This window comes from Myotis davidii, unplaced genomic scaffold (assembly GCF_000327345.1).
Source record: "Myotis davidii unplaced genomic scaffold, ASM32734v1 scaffold962, whole genome shotgun sequence".
NCBI lineage: Eukaryota > Metazoa > Chordata > Mammalia > Chiroptera > Vespertilionidae > Myotis > Myotis davidii.
This window is the reverse complement of record NW_006295559.1, coordinates 6,393,945-6,413,298: the sequence shown is the minus strand read 5'-3', so window position 1 is coordinate 6,413,298 and position 19,354 is coordinate 6,393,945. Positions and strand designations below refer to the sequence as shown.

General features: G+C 36.1%; 1 protein-coding gene across 1 annotated transcript in view; it reads right to left on the bottom strand.

The window, feature by feature from the left end:
- DNAJC13 (DnaJ heat shock protein family (Hsp40) member C13) overlaps nucleotides 1-19,354 on the bottom strand; it is a 125,359-nt gene that overhangs the window by 51,786 nt on the left and 54,219 nt on the right. Inside the window, exons 23-32 of the mRNA XM_006770201.2 lie at nucleotides 17,949-18,102; nucleotides 12,986-13,089; nucleotides 12,104-12,263; nucleotides 10,849-10,911; nucleotides 8,989-9,090; nucleotides 7,454-7,558; nucleotides 6,469-6,671; nucleotides 4,873-4,957; nucleotides 2,593-2,747; nucleotides 1,682-1,727 (exon numbers count right to left, since the gene is read on the bottom strand). Of these exons, the coding sequence (XP_006770264.1) occupies nucleotides 1,682-1,727; nucleotides 2,593-2,747; nucleotides 4,873-4,957; nucleotides 6,469-6,671; nucleotides 7,454-7,558; nucleotides 8,989-9,090; nucleotides 10,849-10,911; nucleotides 12,104-12,263; nucleotides 12,986-13,089; nucleotides 17,949-18,102 (1,177 nt within the window). The remainder of the gene's footprint in view (nucleotides 1-1,681; nucleotides 1,728-2,592; nucleotides 2,748-4,872; nucleotides 4,958-6,468; nucleotides 6,672-7,453; nucleotides 7,559-8,988; nucleotides 9,091-10,848; nucleotides 10,912-12,103; nucleotides 12,264-12,985; nucleotides 13,090-17,948; nucleotides 18,103-19,354) is intronic.

Genomic DNA, 19,354 nt, shown 5'->3' with positions numbered 1-19,354 from the left:
GTTTCAAAAACAAGTAAAATTAGTAAATCCAGAAAATCAAGATCTTAAAGCAGGGATGGGGAATATCGGGCCCTTGGGCCATATAAGGCCAACAAAATCATTTGGTCTGGCCCTGCCAAGGCAATAGGGGTGAGTTAATTAAATGTTTGACCAAATATATATATAGCAGGCTAATTTTTAAGTTGATAATTTTATACAGCCTGCAAGTGATGTTATAAATATCCACATGGCCCTTGGCAGAAAAAAAGGTTCCCCAACCCTGTCTAAATGAGTCTGTTGGCATGAAGGGTGGCTAGGACTTAGATGAAGAATTCCTATTCAAAGTAAGTATAGTTAACTATATTAAAAACCATATTCTCTGGCTGACCAAATGGAGTCAGGGTAATGATCACACTTAATCATACTAAATTTTTAAACTAATTTTTTTGCCGGATGGAAATAAAATCCTAAAGACAATAAGAATTTCTCTTATTTCCTCCTAGGCAAACTGAGGACATTTCATTTCTTTAGGATTTGGCAAAGACCCAAGGAGAAAACCCAGACATGGTTTTATCACTTAGTGCAAAGAAAAATTAGATAATGAATATTTTCAGGCCTTTTGCTAATAAAAGCCATAAATTTACTATCTGTTAAACTTTTAGATTGCTTGTTCTGCTCTTTACAATACTATTATTTAGTAATTCCTGTATCCAAAGTTCTGTTATAAAAAAACACTTTTGTTGTAGTTATTCTAAATATTGTTAGGTGAAATGATATGCATAGTTTCTCATATAAATTTGAAAACATATGAATAACTGCACCACAAAAAGGAATAATGCCCAAAATGCCTAAGGCTATATTAAGGTGGTGTCATTAGAAGCAATTTTTGAAAACTTTTTTCATATTTTCATTTTCCATTTGTATAAAGTTGTGAAAATGACACTGGCATGGACATCACTTTAATATTATCAGAAAGACAGACTATTTCGTAGGGCTTCTTCACTGGCTACTCTATAAAACATGCAGTTTGGTCTAGTGTCAAAGTGGTCTAACATTCCTTGGTTAGTCTCCTAAACAAATGGTCTGGTTTTGGTTTATTCTTATGCTCTTAAGAAAATCTGAAAACCAACGCTCCATGAAAAAAGCCTAACGAAATTTGAAACACACTTCAGTTATGTGTTGACAAAAATATCTCTGCAAATGTCTATTTAAAGTTTCAGGTTGAATAACTCATCTTTTTCTAGATTCCTTCTTTCCCTCCTCAGTAAAATGGCAAGAACACTTGAAAGCGCCTAAAAAATTAAGTAGCTTTAAAAAAGAAATCACCACCTTGGAATCTGAACAAAAGGAAGTTTAAGTCATACTGAATGTTAATTGATATATGACTCTGGTATATAATGAACTATTTATGAAAATTAATCCAAATTTTACACAAAGGGAACAGATTACATTCACAATGGTGTTACGTTATAATCCACATCTTCAATTTCCAATATTAAGTCTAATGGGCAACATTTATTCTCATTTAAAAAATATTAGCTTAGACTAATGTGATGTACCACAAGGGACTGTAAAAATGGACTAAAGTAACACCTGCCCTCACGTGCTCCTAATCCAGTAAACATACACAGCTCAGGAAGCTTTGCTGCCAGCACGTCTTACCCCGTGTGAAACATGCATGCAGAGGATTCACATGGCTTACCTCCTCGGACTTGAAAGCCTGCTTGGCATGTGTGTACTTCAAAAATCTAGGGGAAAAGATTACTGATCAGACAGAAAACTGATATACATTTAGTAACCTGAGTTTTTTTAAAGATGAGGTCTTTCTATATAAGTAAAAGCCGTAAAAGGCAACTTGTAAATCCAGATCGCCAAAATGTTTAATTTCTCATTAACACAAGAACTTAAGTGAACAGAAAGGTTTTTAAACTATGGTCATATTAAGATTAGATAATAATGTGAAAAGTTATCCAGTTTTTGAAATTATTTATTTATTTATTATTTTTATTTTTTAAATATATTTTATTGATGATTTCAGAGAACGAAGAGGGAGAGAGATATAGAAACATAAATGATGAGAGCGAATCATTGATTGTCTGATCCACCGAGCCAAACTGGTTTTGGCTGAAATTATTTATTTTTATTGTATTTATTGAGAGGGAGAAGAAAAGAGAGAGGGAAACATCGACCTGTTTTCCCACCCATTCATGCATCCACTGGTTGCTTCCTTATGTGCTCTGACTGGGGACCGAACCTGCGACCTTGGCACATCAGGACAATGCTCTAATCAACTGAATTACCCACCAATATCTCAAGTATCCAAATTTAAGAAAAAAAAATATATAAAATTGCATGCACAATAGGAATATGGTTACATTAAATATGTATATTAAAATATTAGGTGATAAAATTCTTATGTTAGATGTGATAAAAGTGTTAAGTGGTGTAATACTAAGTAGCTTTCCCCTATTTGTCTAATTTCTAAATTTTCAGACATATAAACTACTTTTATAATGAAAAGTTTAATGAAAGCAATGATGTACACACACACACATATCAATCCATGTACAATTCAAACAATAATTTTAAAGAGATTATCATTAGAGTTCTTACCGAGCCACAGGAAGCACATTGGAACCTGTATACATCATGATAAAGAAAAATACTCCACTAAGATAAAGACGAGGTAACTGTGGGTTATCTTGGACGATATGGTATAACAAAATAGCAACCTTCTCAACAAGGATAGGGTCAAAGGTCAGCAGTAGCTAAAAAAAAGAAATAAAATGTTTTTGTTATTGGGTTGTAAAAAAATTACAATATCATCATTCATTTTAGGTTTATGTATTTCTTGTACTGAGGTTACAGTTTCTTATATGCAGTAAGTTACAAAATAAAAATCCATGGGATTCGGTAAGCTTGTCTATCAAATGTTACTAGTAAAAAAAAAAAAAAACTTAAAGCAAGAATAAATACTAGCTCAGATTAGGAGGTCAAAGTTTTAGATTCAGATATGAGATTCTAAAAAAATTTGAAGATGATTCATTTCACAATTGTTAATGCAGAGATAAAAATATTAGAATTGATCAAAATTTATTCAGAAAAAGTCCAAATATGCCTGAAGCTGTTTTGTCATGATTATAGGTAAAATTGTTACGTGTGCAGGAATCTTATGACAAAAGAAAAAAGAAAAGCAGCTACTCTTTGGGTTATTTTCAGTTGAGTGGATGTGAAGCATCCCCCAAAGAAGACTTAAGAACGCAAGGAGCAGAGCAGAGAATGCCATCAGCAAAACAGCAGTAAACAAGAGATCTACAAAAGCAGGTAGAGAGCAAGAGGGTAACCAAATATCAGTAGGTCTCTAGAAATCTGAGCTTGCAATACTAGCCTCTGTGATCACAGTAATGAATAAAAAATAAAAATCATACAACGTTGCTAGAATAAATACTTGATAAAGAAATTTAGTAAGTTTTAACTTAATAAAAGTGGCATTTCAACTTTCTATAAACAATTACTTCCAAAGAATCCCCAATTTGATGTCAAATGTTATTAGTAAAAAAAATAAATTTAAAACAAAAGTACTAGCTCAGATTAGAGGTCAAAATTTTAAATTCAGATACGAGACTATTTAAATAGCTATGTCTTTAAGTAAATAATTTAAATTTCTCTGTATTTTGGTGTCTTGTTCAAGAAGGTGTTTAGTACCATGACATATTTTTTCAAGGATAAATCAAGATATAGTAACACAGGATTTTCCCTAGTGTTAGCAGTATTTGTAACATAGGACTTGACAACACTTTTAACAAAATATGGGAATTAGCAGGCAAAATTCCAAAGTATTTGAAATTGTGACTATACCAGAAGACATAGGACATTTACTGGTATCTTAGAGGCATTTAAGAGCAGTCTAAAAATTTTGAAGCTATATCCAATGGTAAAACTGGTGATTGCTCTTAAAATCAAATGAAGTACAAAAATCTGTACTAACTAATATAATGTTCCTGAAAACTACTACTGCCTAAATGTGTTTAGCAAGATTAAGGTTTTCCAGAACACAGAAAATTAAAGAAAAACAAACAGCTTATCAAAAATATTTTTTAAACTCAGTATTAAAAAAATATAGGAGGCATATATTGTTAAAAGGAACTACTTTTATAATTAAAATTCTTCTTTTAAATAACTTTAATTATTTAGATATTACTAAAGATGTCTAGTTAATTAAAATAGATCTTTCCCCCACAATTTCATGTTATACTGACCAAATCTGTTAAAATTTGTTTTTTAGTCATCTTTTCCAGGCCTGAAATTCAACAGCATTTGCATTTACTTCTTTCCTTTCAGTTTCATAGGTATTGGAAAAACTTTTGAGAGTTAGATTTTCCGGTACTGTCCTTCACCTACATGCCAAGAGGTTCCAGAATAGAAAACAAAAATCTCTCCCACCAGCTCACACATAGAGCGCACAGTCCTCTTGGCTGGGGGATGGGGCGGTGGTGGAACAGAAGGCACAGTAACTGCAGTGCACTTTCACTTAAGCATTTGAACAGAAATGTCCACAACAGAAAAGCCCACAGCAAACCATAGTACATCACCTTTAAGTTATTACAGTGGTGTGATTATAAGAATGGATAATAACTAAAACCTTTTCAGAATAATCTGGAGTCTAGAGTCTTCCCATATTTACATTCTTGGATACACAATCTCCCACAGTTTATTTAGAACATCAATTCAATTAGCAGTAAGTGTGAATGAAGTAAATGTAATTCGGGGTTCAGGCTTTTTGAAAATGGAATAAACTACAAAGAAACAATGAGTGGGGCTCCTAGTAAAATTAAATAAGAAAAATGATTCTTAAAATAGTATTCCTAATTTGGTAACAGAAGAGTAACTCACCTGAATAATATGGGGAAGGCAAGCATTGTCTGAGAGCAGTCTTTTCACTCTGGGTAAAGGCCGAATAATGGCATTATCTTGATCTCTAGAAAATATTTTCTAAGGTCAACTTTTAATATTTTCATTAAAGTTTATATGATCAGAGCATATGACATTCTACTAGGCATGAAGCATATTACCTTACTTTTTTTGTTAATGAAGACTAAGCTCTCATACAGCTGGGAACATGATTAGGTATTTTGGTTTAAATCTATTTGGCTGCTTAATATGACTTCATTTCCTTCCATAAGATTTCCTTGAAAAACAGTACCCTAGAAGAGCCAGAGACTCTTATTTATTATTTAATTGATTAAACTTGGTGTTGTCTAACACTGTCAGTGGAGATCCCCCCCCAAAGGGCATATCAAACTATGTCACATAAATTTAAACCATTTACCTACTCTCAGTATTTTCCAAGTAAAGCCTTAATTCAATGCTACATTATTCTATTATTTATGTCACTTTAAGTCTGATCTGAATTTTAAAGAGAACTGGAACATGAAAGCCTCAAGTGTTATAAAAATGACAGTTCCTCAATAATTTCCATCACAAATATCTGTAGCATAATAAAATAAAATGATGTACATGCAAATATTTTATAAAGATTAAAATGTTGCCAAAACCGGTTTGGCTCAGTGGATAGAGCGTCGGCCTGCGGACTGAGGGGTCCCGGGTTCGATTCCGGTCAAGGGCATGTACCTTGGTTGCGGGCACATCCCCAGTGGGGGGGATGTGCAGGAGGCAGCTGATCGATGTTTCTCTTTCACCGATGTTTCTAACTCTCTATCTCTCTCCCTTCCTCTCTGTAAAAAATCAATAAAATATATTAAAAATAAAATGTCTCATTCAAGGGTCATAATTATGATTATTACTGGATAACAAAGTCTCACCTTCACTCGTCAGGTGGGGCAAGATGTGAGCCTAGACCAGGGGTGGGCAAACTTTTTGACTCGAGGGCCACAATGGGTTCTTAAACTGGACCGGAGGGCCGGAACAAAAGCATGGATGGAGTGTTTGTGTGAACTAATACATGTTAACACTGCTGCTGGTGAAGGAGTGGAGAGGAGAGCAAGAGAACCCTCTGCTCTTTCAGCTCCGCGGGCCGGATAGAACAGCCAAACGGGCCGTAGTTTGCCCACGGCTGGCCTAGACTCATGTTCCTGTACGAGGAGTGGCTAACCTGACAGGTCAGGAGCTGGCACCTAACTGTCTACAGACTGCAGTGTGCTTATTTCAACAGTTTATACCTGATATATATGAATGGCAACTTACTATTGCTAGAAGGCAGCTAGCAAACCTCAATATCATTATTTGTAGTCTCTCAGAGAAAGATGTTTTTAGCTATTTTATCAATATAATTTACAAATTATTTCTTTATATCTTTTTTTTTAAAAGCTCCAAAATTCAAAGCAGCATTCCCCCAAGGCCACAAATGGAATACCGTTGCTTTAAATCACCAAAGTACTCCCATGCCATCACAGAGGAAGCATTTTTACAAATGGGGAGAAGATGATTAAGAGTCCCTGGTAACCATGGAAATGTTCAATTACATTTTACCTGCTTGGAAAATATCCACACATTGTGATCAACATGTTCAATATGAGGGTAGCAAGGTCAGTTTCATTTAGCACAGCCTGTCCACTGGCTAACAGACACCACTTAAGCTGAGGGATTGCCTGTAGTGGTCGCCATCCATCCATGCCTTGAGCCCAGCATCTAGTCTTCGCATTTAACATTCCTTTGGTCCACAGTTCTTGCATCTAAATGAAAGCAAGACATCATTATTACAGACAAATAAAGCAAAATGAAAGGGTTTGCAAATGCTTTCTATTTTATAGTAAATACATACTAAACTATGAAATAAACATATAAGTTCACTATTCAAGAGTAACAGTAAACTTTTGTAGACAGGCCTTTAAGAACTCAAATTTGGCTACTAATAAGAAAATAACCATTTAGCTGGTCAGCCAGTGAGTATAAAGAAACACTGGAAAAAATTAAAACAGTAGACAGAGTGTAGGCATGGTGTTCTATAAAACTCTTTGGCTAAATTCTGAGCCTGGGAGGCTAAGGAAGGGAGGGCAGGATCAAACATCAGCAGATGTGAAGATAGAAACTGCCTTTGGACTATATAGGCAATTTTTAATAAATTTCAGGCTGCATATTAAAACATCCTATTCATACAAAAAAGCTTTGTAGTTTAACATAATTATCAAGGTAACAACTGTTACATAAAGTTCATTAAAAGTCTGAGTGCTACCTCCATTAACAACTGCTTTTAAACACTAAAGTTTGAAGACATCATATATTGTGTGTGTGTGTGTGTGTGTGTGTGTGTGTGTGTGTGTGTGTGTGTGTGTGTTTTTCTCTAGAAATGCAAACCATCCAATCCTTCATGTGGAAATGGAAAGGCAGAGCCCTTGGAGCTGATGACACTAATTCAAATTACAGCGTTAAAATATTCCAATATCTCTGTGTGTGCTAAGCACAGGGAAATAAGAAAGGCTATGACTTTCATGAAAAATTTCTCTGAGACACATACCTCATGAAATCCATATGGGCCACTCCTTTCTTTGTCTGCACTGCCAAAGTACCATTCCTTTTCACTCTCTCTTTTCATATCTGGAGCAGCTTCAATTACATTGCTCTAAGTTTTAAAATAATTTAGTTATTTTTTTAGACAGAAATTTAAGGGGGTAGTTGTCATAAAAAGTTACATAGTACTAATTTCTTTAAATATTCACCTAAATTTTTAAGAGACCTTATTTTAAGAGGTAAGGGTTAAATGCCTAGCCTAATCGTCCAAAAAAAGTGACTTGCTTTCTAAGAAGCATTAGAAGTAAATGGGTTCTACATTCACTTGAAAAATCTAAGCTAAATTCAAAGACATCTACATTCCTGATGGTCCTTTATAAATTCCCAGGGAACTGAAATTTTAGTAGCAAAGAACATTGCAAATAGCTATAAAAATAAACATATACCATTAACCTTAAATCACAATGCTCAAATAACTGAAGTTCTTCTTTTGAGGGAAAAACTCATTCCAACTAAAAGTTTCAATAAGCTTTTAGTGGTTTTAAACACTTAGTTTCAATCTATTACCATCACTACAGGTCACTATTATATAGTTTTAGTTATCAATGTTTATAAAAATCTAAAATAGAATTTTATGTAATTAGTATATTTCATTAAAACAGGTTTTTAAGTACTCTCATAACCATTAGCTTTCAGTTACTCATATCGAGAAGGATAACAAAGTGGTCAAGAGCACAGACTTCTGGGTTCTAACTTAGGCTGTGTTCCTTACTCACTGACCTCGGGCAATATAACTAGCCTCTCTGTTCCTTAGTTTCCTCATCTGTAAAATGGGAGCGTTGTTGGGGATTTAAAGAGTTAACACATTATGTGTACCAGAATAGTACCTGGTACACTGTCATGCTATACAGCATCACGATTACTATTATTCATACCTGATAACAGAAAATGCCATCATCTATTCAAGTAGCACTTCTGTCCACACTCTAGCCAAAATTTAAAATGATACTTTCTCCTGCACTAAGAGATTAAACTAAAACAAAGCATAACACAGAAAGGAAAGAAGGGAGGGAGGAAGAAAATGTCCCATGAGCTAAGTATAGATCCCTTCTGTAAGTTAGGTATCAGAAGAGGCCTTTCAGCAGACTGGCAGCTCTGTCCTCTTACTGGCTGGTTTCGAGAAGGTCCCCAGATTCAATGTATATTCTTCCTGGCTGTCAATGCTACAAGTTCTAGTTACATAAATTGTGAACCTAAAGGTTGCATTGCCTCAAAATAAGACACTAGCAATGTAGTCACTTTAAAAGACAAAGAGACATTGAAAAAATAAAAATGAATCATCACTGTCCATTTTGGATTGTTCTTACAGTTATTTTCCCATTTTTGTGTGACTTAATCTCCCCTGTATTAGTACTATACTTATTGGAGCACTACACTTTTAGCCACATCTACTGACGTATTTTCAGATTTTTATTATTCTTTTGATCCTAAAAGTATATTTCACGGATGTAAAACTCGTAAAATCTACATAAGCATACATACTTGCAGTGGTACCGTAGCTCGGCTTACATGGAGATGTGCAAGGGTAAGTAAGTCCACAAGGATTCTAATCCCATTTGAATCCATGAGATCCTTAACATTTTTCTAGGAGACAAAAACATTTTTTTTAAAACATATTTTATTGAGTTTTTACAGAGAGGAAAGGAGAGGGATAGAGAGTTAGAAACATCAATGAGAGAGAAACATCGACCAGCTGCCTCCTGCACACTCCCCACTGGGGATGTGCCCGCAACCAAGGTACATGCCCTTGACCGGAATCAAACCTGGGACCTTTCAGTCCGCAGGCCGACGCTCTATCCACTGAGCCAAACCGGTTTCGGCAAAAACATTTTTATATAATCTAAAACCTTTCTCTTTAATATGTACTACTACCTAAAAGGTTCTCAAAAAAGAGAATATTTGGAATATGAAAAACTTAACATACAAGTGATACTAATTGATATTTCCAGAATTTTGTGTTCAAGGAACATGAATTTAGACAAAAATAAAAAAGGCTAAAGCTATATTACAAATATATCACATAAAAATATTTTCCTTAAACTATATTCTGAGCAAATGAAACAAAATAAAAATAAGCAAATGAAAGGCTGGCAGGAATAACACCCATATAAACTCTGGTACTACAATTATCCTGCATTTTACAAGGCCTGTTTGTTAATAAACAAATTATTCTATAGTTCGAAATAAAATCTGGCATATTAAAAAAACTTTTAATGTTCTAGTATATTTTTGTAAACGTAAGATAAAACTAATAATTTCTTAGAAGTTAGGAAGACATTATAATTTAAATTAAATTTTCTTAGGACTTATTACACTTCATTTTAAAGCATTTGCATTATTTACTAAAAGACTAAAACTAAACAAGTTAAAATTAGTATAAAACTTAATTTAAAAGAAACCTCAAATTATATTTCAACATCATCTATTTGTGAATGTTATCAATATTACAACTATAAATTTCTGTGAGAAACCAGCACAAACCTATTTAAATGTCTTAAAAATAAACTATGAAGAGCTAAAGTAACTTTTTATGTCTTCAAATTACATGAAAATGTATATTGATAAATCAAAATGTATACTCATAAATTAAAATTTCCACTTTCTAATGGACTGTTCTCGGGGGGGGGAGGGAATAGGTTGTGGGGGTGCGGGAAGAGATGGGACAAAAATCATACACCTACGGATGAGGACAGTGACAGCGTGTGTGTGGGGGGGGTAAGGGCAGAGGGTGGGTGGGAACCGGGTGGAGGGGAGCTATGGGGGGGAAAAGAGGAACAACTGTAATAATCTGAATAATAAAGATTTAATTAAAAAAATTTTTTTCCACTTTCTTTAGAGTATTTATTTCACTTCAAATCTAATCCTAAAGATTCCCTAAAGAAAAATCAGCTAGCAATTTCACCCCTCATTATTCTTCACTAAGAATTTTATTATCATTAATCAGTATCTGTAATGTTAGGGTAGGATGTACAGAGAATATTTGACAAACTTTTCCCTCTAGAACAGTGGTTCTCAACCTTGGCTGCACATTAGAACCTCCTGGGAAGCTTTCAAAACCCTGAAGCCTGGCCTGTCCATTAGACCAATTATATGAAAATTTCCAGGTCTGAGACCTGGCAGTAGCATTTAAAATAATCCTACGACGCATTCCACACCAGGTATTCCAATGTGTATTCAAGCCTGATAACCAGTGATTTAAAAAGAGGTTGACACTAGCTGGGTGCTTGTTTTATACTTAATAAAATTACCATGTCTGGATAATTAACTTAAACTGCAGTAATTTATCTTTTTGTTACACATTCATGTGACTTTGGAAATAACATTTATACAGAAATACTGTACCTTATTAAGGATCAACTTGTTAAGGAAGAGGATTAATCTATCTCGTTCAAGTTTATCTGTGCACTATTGAAATAAATAAGAATTTAGTCAGAAGTGAACAGAAACACAAGTTAGATGTTACCATTCCTGGACAAGATCAACCAGCAGCCAATAAGAAATAATGTCATCTTTTAAACATTAAGAAAATCAAAGGACATCAATTATTACAAATCCTCCAATGTTTTGCATTCTCTGCAATTTTATGTAACTTCTCTCATCTCCCTAGATAGGCGGATATTTTAAAAATCATAAAGAGATTACTTCAACATACAGTTTTAAGAATATATGTAAAAATTAAAATAAGTGAATTAGCTCAAATAATACCTTGAATTAAGTAAAAATTTCAAATAATTGATTAATGATGTTTCACATAATCACATCATGATAAATACAAACAAGAAGGAAAATGTATCTGCCTAAAATACAAACGCTATACCACAAGTACTCAGGTTCGAGTAACTGAATTAGAATGTGGTGTAACAGCAAACAATAAGGATTTTCAGCTGGTTATATTATTTTCTAGGTATGTTTTGTGACTTTACTCAGAATCAAGTTTCTAATCTACAGCTGAGGCAATTATAACAAGCATTGATGGCCATTTGCAAAATTGGTGAAATGGTTCTAAAGCAGTTCTCTAAAATTTAAATTGTTACGTATAGAAAGAATGTAAACACAAATGAAAAAAAACAAAGTGTACACACTGAAACAAGTAGGTAACGCTCAAACTTGAGCTGCGCCATGGATGACCTGATCAATTTGTTCTTTCCTCCTACCATGCTTAAGTGTTAAATGATAAACTTCCTAAAATAAAAAGGTGCTAACTCATTTCCATTTTATTGGTTATCACTGTAGTGCTGAAAAGATTTACTAGCTCCACACTTCAAAATTTAGTAGCATCATTTAAGATTTTTCCAAAATGGAAAACTGAAAGTACATAAAACTCTTTTACACACCTGTCCAGCTCATCCATATTTAAAGATTGACAAAGAGGTCACTTAAGTCATTCAAAAGCAGCAAATGAAAAAAATAAACAAGTACTAACCCATTAGTCATTTTCCTACTCATCTATAAATAAGTATAATGTAAATTACAAAAAAAGTCATGCAGAAAGTTATGGTAGCAAGGCGATCAAACAGAATTTAAATGTAATTTTGAAAATCTAAACATGTACTGCAATGACACTACCAAGTAGCAGTTTCCTTAAATGATATCTTACCCTCTCTAACATTCCAATGATATATCGTGTATCTGTAAAAGGTCCTATTTCTTCATGACATCTGCCATAAACAATAGCAAGGGCTTGTAAACATAGACACTTCATGTTTACTTTTGGGGTGAGCAGGAAACGATGATAGAGCTCATTGAAAAATTCATACCTAGATTTAAAAAAAGTTTACAATAAAATTAGCCATGAAACAGTAGAAACATATATACAGTATGTTTTAAGATCACCTGTGGATGCCTAAAAACCAGATAGTAACAAACCCTATATGTTCTGTTTTTTCCTATACATACAAACCTATGATAAACTTTAATTTATAAATTAGGCACAGTAAGAGATTAACAATTACTAGTAATAAAATATAACAATATAGTGTAATTATCTCCATGGAACCAGGGAACTGGGGGGGTGGGTGGCAGCAGATGCCAGGACAAGGCAGGTGTGGGGCTGGGGATGTGGAGTTATGTGAATATGGTCTCTCTCAAAATATCTGATAATGGAGGTGGTTACTAAGTGACTAGTGGGCAGAGAGCAAATCTGGGGGGATGTGATAGCAGATGCCAGGCCAAGGCAGGTGTGGGGCTGGGGATGCGAAGCTGGCAGCTGGGGAAAGGAAGGCCTACACTTGCACAAATTTTGTGCATCAAGCCTCTAGTGTGGGTATAAAGGACAAAGGGATGATTTATGGGATGGTGTGGGACAGCACAAGATTTTACCATGCTACTCAAATGGTGCACCATTTAAAACTCATGAATTGTTTATTTCTGGAATTTTTCATTTAATATTTTCAGACTGTGGTTGACTGCAGTAACTAAAACCACAGAAAGTCAAACTGTAAGGGGAAACTACTGTAACAAGATATAAAGACTAGCTTACGATCTCTTAATTGATCCACTTTCTTCATTCTCATCTTCTTCCAATAGTAATCTCAGATAATAGTCTCCTATTTTGATTTCCTCTGCCAAGCACTCATATTTAACCTTATTAATAAAAACAAATTACATTACTTTAGTTTACAATATATTTTGGCTATTTCCACATAATCACTTCTTAAATTCTGTCAGAGCTTTTTTCTTTTCTTGATAAGGCAGCCTTTAAATTAATAATTTCATAATGAATTATCTGGCAATTCATTATTACTAATGTAACTATTTCAGTTCAATGTTAACTCAGAATTACACACCAATTTTATGAATGTAAAACTTGCTGATAAAAATTCACAGGACTACATGGTCTCCATGAAGGCTTAAGAGAAGGAAGAATCAAAATACTTTCAGAGTATAAACTGCTTCATTTCCTTCTTACCTTGCCATGACCAAGCAAGGTGTAAATGGTCCTGCACCACACACAAGTTTGCCCAACTGAGACAAGCTACTTCAGGTCTTCCCTCATCTCCTAACACATGAACTATGATATAATGTTTTACAGTATTCATTGTCTGCATGTAAAATCACCCTACGCTACAAATAAGAGGTGACATACAAGACAGAGCACATGATCAGAATCTGAGGTGGCACCAGAACCCTGTACACAGGCTGCTTATACACAGTTAGGCTATTATCTATATACCAGTGGCCTGGTGTACGAAATTCCTGCACCGGGGTGGGGAGGTATCTCTTAGCCCGGCCTGCACCCTCTCCAATCTGGGACATCCCTCTCACAATCCGGGACTGCAGGCTCCTAACTGCTCACCTGCCTGCCTGCCTGATTGCCCCTAACCACTTAGCCTGCTGGCCTGCTCACCCGCAACTGCCCACCCCCCGCTGGCCTTCTCTTCCTTCTCACCCCCCAAAGCCCCCCCTACCAGCCTGCTCGCCCCCAACTGCCCACCCTTGTCAGCCTAATTGCCCGTAACCGCCTCTGCCTTGGCCCTGCCACCATGGCTTTGTCCAGAAGGTCTCCCAGTCTAATTAGCACATTACCCTTTTATTAGTATAGATATATAAAAGGCTAATATGCTAAGTGTCCGTCTGACCGGTAGCTATGATGTGCACTGACTACCAGGGGGCAGATGCTCCACACAGGAGCTGCTGAGCTGCAGTGACTTGGTAGCGGCGGTTCTCGAGTGCACACCCTAAAACCAGAGAGAAGGAAGTCCGATTCTTCACAGGGATGCACGATTCCACATTCGGCTGTGCGTTATGTTGTTGCTGGGGCACTGTCAGTCCTGAATCTGGTTTACTGCACACTTGCATTTGCATTCCACACCCTGTACAACAGCAACTTTGAAGAGTTCCCTCTTGCACTCCGGGACTCCTTAGGGGATGTCGGAGAGCTGGTTTCGGCCCAATCCCTGTAGGCCAGGCCAAGGGACCCCCTTGCTGGAGGGCCCCCACTCACTCTGCAAACACCCTTCGAGCCACGGTGCCACCCCAGGTGCAGCGGGTCGGGGAGGGACCACAGGAGGTTGGCTCCAGGGTTGTCCGGCCCATCTCACCCAGTCCCTTCCCGCTGGCCACCTTCTAATTAATTTCCTTTTTTTAAAAATCTTTAATTTCTTTATTGGTTAAGGTATTACAAATGTGTCCTCATCCCCCAACTCCCCCACAACTTCCCCCACACACACTCATGCTCTCATGCCCCTGTTGTCTGTGTCCATTGGTTTGGCTTATATGCATGCATGAAAACAAGTCCTTTAGTTGATCTCTTCCCCTTACCCCCACTCTCCCCTACTTTCCCTCTGGGGATTAATAGTCTGATTGCTGTTTCTCTGTCTTTGGATCTGTCCCTGTTCATCAGTCTATGTTGTTCTCTATATTCCACAAATGAGTAAGATCATGTGGTATTTATCTTTCTCTGACTGGCTTATTTCACTTAGAATAATGCTCTCCAGTTCCATCCATGCTGTTGCAAAAGGCAAGAGTTCCTTTTTTTTTACCGCAGCATAGTATTCCATTGTGCATACAATCCACTCATCTGCTGATGGGCACTTAGGCTGTTTCCAAATCTTAGCTATGGTGAATTGTGCTGCTATGAACATAGGGGTGACATGGTACCTCATTGTCGTTTTGATTTGCATCTCTTGGATGATCAGTGGCTTTGAGCATGTTTTCATGTCTCTTGGCCTTCCTTATGTCCTCTTTCAAAAAGTATCTATTTAGGTCCATTGCCCTTTTTTTAATTGGCTTGTTTATCTTCCTATTGTTAAGTTGCATGAGTTCCCTGTAAATGTTGGAGATTAGACCCTTATCGGAGATAACATTGGAAAATATGTTCTCCCATGCAGTGGGTTTTCTTGTTGTTTAGTTGATGGTTTCTTTTGCTGTGCAAAAGCTTTTTATTTTTATGTAGTCCCATTTCTTTATTTTCTCTTTAGTTTCCATTGCCCTAGGAGCAGTATCAGAGAAGAAATTCCTTCGGCATATGTTTGCAATTTCCACTGCCTGTAGATTCCTCTAGTATTTTATGGTTTCCCGTCTTATGTTTAAGTCTTTTATCCATTTTGAGTTTATTTTTGTGTATGGTAATTAATTTCCTTTTAATGTGCCTAAATCCGTGCAGCGGGTCACTAGTCTCAAATAAAGACTTGAAAGTAGCCCAGCTGATGTAGCTTAGTGGTTGAGCATCGACCCATGAACCAGGAGGTCATGGTTCGATTCCCAGTCAAGCACATGCCTGGGTTGTAGGCTCAATCCCTAGTAGGGGCATACAAGAGGCAGCTGATCCATGATTCTCTCTCATCATTAACATTTCTCTCTCTCTCCCCCACTCCTTTCCTCTCCCTGAGATCAATTTTAAAAAATATATTTGCAAGCAACTGTAAAAAGGAATTACCTGACCCGATTATCAAAATTTTTTTTCCAAAGCCTAAAATAACTGACTTCTAAAAATATAAGCTATACTTAATCAAATATATAATGTACATCCATTTCACTTTCTTTCTACACATTGAGCATTCAATTCATTCAACTTCTAATTATTAAGCATATACTGTGTGTGCCATGCACTGTTCTAGTCATCAGGGATACAACAACAAATATAAGAATTTCCATCCTTACAGGAGTAGATAAAAAAGTAGAATATAGAATAGTTGGTGATAAGTGCTATAGAATGAAAAAAAGCAAGGAAAAGGGATAGAGAGAATGTGTGTGTGTGTGTGTGTGTGTGTGTGTGTGTGTGTGTACACACATGTGTGTGTGTTTTAAGTAGAGTGGCCAGGGAAGGACCACTAATGATGTCAGCTATCCAGTGAAAAAAATGTTCTATGCAGAGCAGCAGAAGTAGAAAACTCCTGAGTCAAGAACATCAATTTGGTGTTTTCAGGGAAGCCACTGTGGTTGGAGAAAGTGTGAAAGGGTGAGCAGTAGGAGGTAAGATCTAAGAAACAATGCTTGGAGTTTGGGGTTACACAGATCCTGTCTTGTAAGTCATTTTAAAGACCCAGATTTTTACTAAGTGAGATGGGAAGCCATAGGAGCACCAGAGGGCTTAGGGCACAGAAGTGACATGATCTACTTACATTTGAACAAGATCACACCACTGCTATGTTGATAATGAATTGTAGGGAGATAGGGGTAGAAATAAAGATTGCTAAAATCCCAGAGAAAAGAGGGTTGGTTTCTGGATAAATTTTGAAGGTACATTGAATAGGATTTGCTGACAAGTTGGATTTGGGATATAAAAGAAATTATTTCAAGAGTTTGACCAGAAAAATAATGAGAAGCAACATTACACAAGATCAGAAAAACTGCAAGAGAAGTAGATTTAGGGAAAGAACAAGAGCTAAGTTCTAGATGCTTGTTAAATATCCAATTACAGGATAAAAGTATGAAATCTAGGAAAGAAAGTAGCAGCAGGAGATAAAAATAAGAAAGCCACCAGTAAATAAAAAAATTTCAGCCCATCTGGTCTGGCTCTAAGGTTGAGCTTTGACCCAAAAACAAGTTGTTTCGATTCCTAGCCTGGGCACAAGACCAGGTTGCTGGCTCAATCCCCAGTCGGGGAATGTAGGAGGCAGCCAATCGTTGATGTTCCTGTCTCATCAATGCTTCTATCTCTCTATCCCTTTCGCTCTTACTCCCTCTAACAATCAATAAAAACATATTTTTTAAAAAAACATTTCAAGCCACGAGAATGGATGGGATCATTGAAGCATTGATTATACATGAAAAAAGGTCCATGACCTGATCCTTTGGGGCCAATCAACACTTAGCAGTTGGAAAATAGGGAAAATGAGCAAATAAGGAGTGGCCAGTGAAGGAGGAGAAAATCCAAGAGAATATAGATTCCCAAAACCAAAGTAAAGAAAGTATTTCAAGGAGGAGAAAATGAGCAAAATAAAATCATTCCATGTTTTTGAAATGCAGTTAGGTTAAAGATCAAAGACTACATGGTCATGAGCATGCTCTAATTTACAATTGTAATAAGAGTTTATATTATACACATGCACACGAAATTATCTACCACTAGATTTCTTGTTCTTGTTTTGTCATTTCTTACATCAGTATTTTAATAGAACAGCAAAATATGGTCACATTCAGAATCAAATTACCAAAAAATTAATTAAACAAGCTATAAAGAACAAGGAGAACAGGTGATATTTCCATGGAGAAAGAATCTAAAGGGGGAAAAAAGAAACCAAGCGAAGAACAGATCTAGAATGCATAGTATCAAATTTATTAAAACTGCTACACGATTCTCAGGTACAAAGCCGACTTACTGAACAAAATTTTTTATTTATTTTTTTGTCTCATGCAAAGATTAAAATTTTCCAAAGTTTCCTCCATAAAATTAAGAGAGAAAGGTAAGGATATAAGTTATATAACTATAAACATATAACACTCAAAAAATAATACATGCTAATTAAAAACACTAATATACTATAAATATTAAACTTTACCTCAAATTCATGGTGGTTCCAGGCAATCACACTGGTACTACCAAGCTCTCTATCAATATTAAATGCTCTCATTTCAGATTCAAGACTATCTCTCAATTCTTCTCGTGTTTTGAAATTCCAAATTAGGTTTGATCTGGCATGGTCCTGACCAAACCTAGACATATATATAATCAGAAGGAAACAATAAGCATGAAACAAAAATCTACAAATATCCCTTATTGCATCTTATAATAATCAAGAAAATAGTACAACTAGTAAACTTTAGCAAGTATAAATAAAGAAAATAAAAATTCTGTAAAGTAAGTATACTAAAATGTTAATGGTAGAATTTTGATGATAGATACACAGCTATTCACTGTAAAATTACTTCACCCTTTCTACATGTTTGAAAGTTTTCATAGTAAAATGTTGGGGGTAGAAACCGAACTCATACTATAAAACAAATCTGTGTGAATTTCAAAAAACAAACAAACTGATATTTCAATCTCAATGTATATATATTGCTAATATAAATTCCAGACAGAAAATAAATTAGATATCAAATTTGAAGTTGGGGAAGATAAGAATTTCTGGTTTACTGGGGTGAAGTGTGTGGGATGAGCAACATTCTACATTAGAACCATATAAACTACCTAAGAAAGAATATTGATAAATTGCCAAGCTCTGATTGATATTTTCCAAGTATCTTCCTTTTATTTCTGGAATAATTTAACCACTGTAATAAATTTGGACACAAGTCCAAACTGGGGATGAATAGGCTTCATATCCATTCACTTTCAGTCCGTAATCCTCCTAGCAAGCCTGGCATCGGAGTTCTAAGGGAGTTCTAGGGGGCACACAATTGAGGAATTCCTAAGGAAGAAAAGCAAGGCATATTCTTAAAGGCCATACTATCCCATATAATAAAAGGTTAATCGACTGAATGGCAGAAAGACTGGTCGCTATGACATGCACTGACCACCAGGGGGGGTAGACGCTCAACGCAGGAGCTGCCCCTTGGTGGTCAGTGTGCTCCCACAGAAACTGGGCTCATGGCCTGCGAGCACAGCTGCGGTGGCGGGATCATCTCCCGCCTCTGCGGCAGCACTAAGGATATCCAACTGACAGCTTAGGCCCCTCAGTTGGACATCCTCCGCGACCTCCCAGAGTGCAAGAGGGTGCAGGCCAGGCTGAGGGGACCCCTCACACACACCCAGTGCACAAAATTCTAGTATACTATATACATACGATATACTTTAAAAGTACTTTGGGAAGTTTTCAAAGCCCGTATTTTCCTCTTTTAGCCAAAGTATAATCAATAGGTCATCTTCCAGACTGAATACTATGAGTTATCTCAAAAAAGGTTTGCAAACTCCTCAAAATGGTTTTTCCAAAGAGCCCTTTTGTGTGTGAATGTGTTTGCTGGG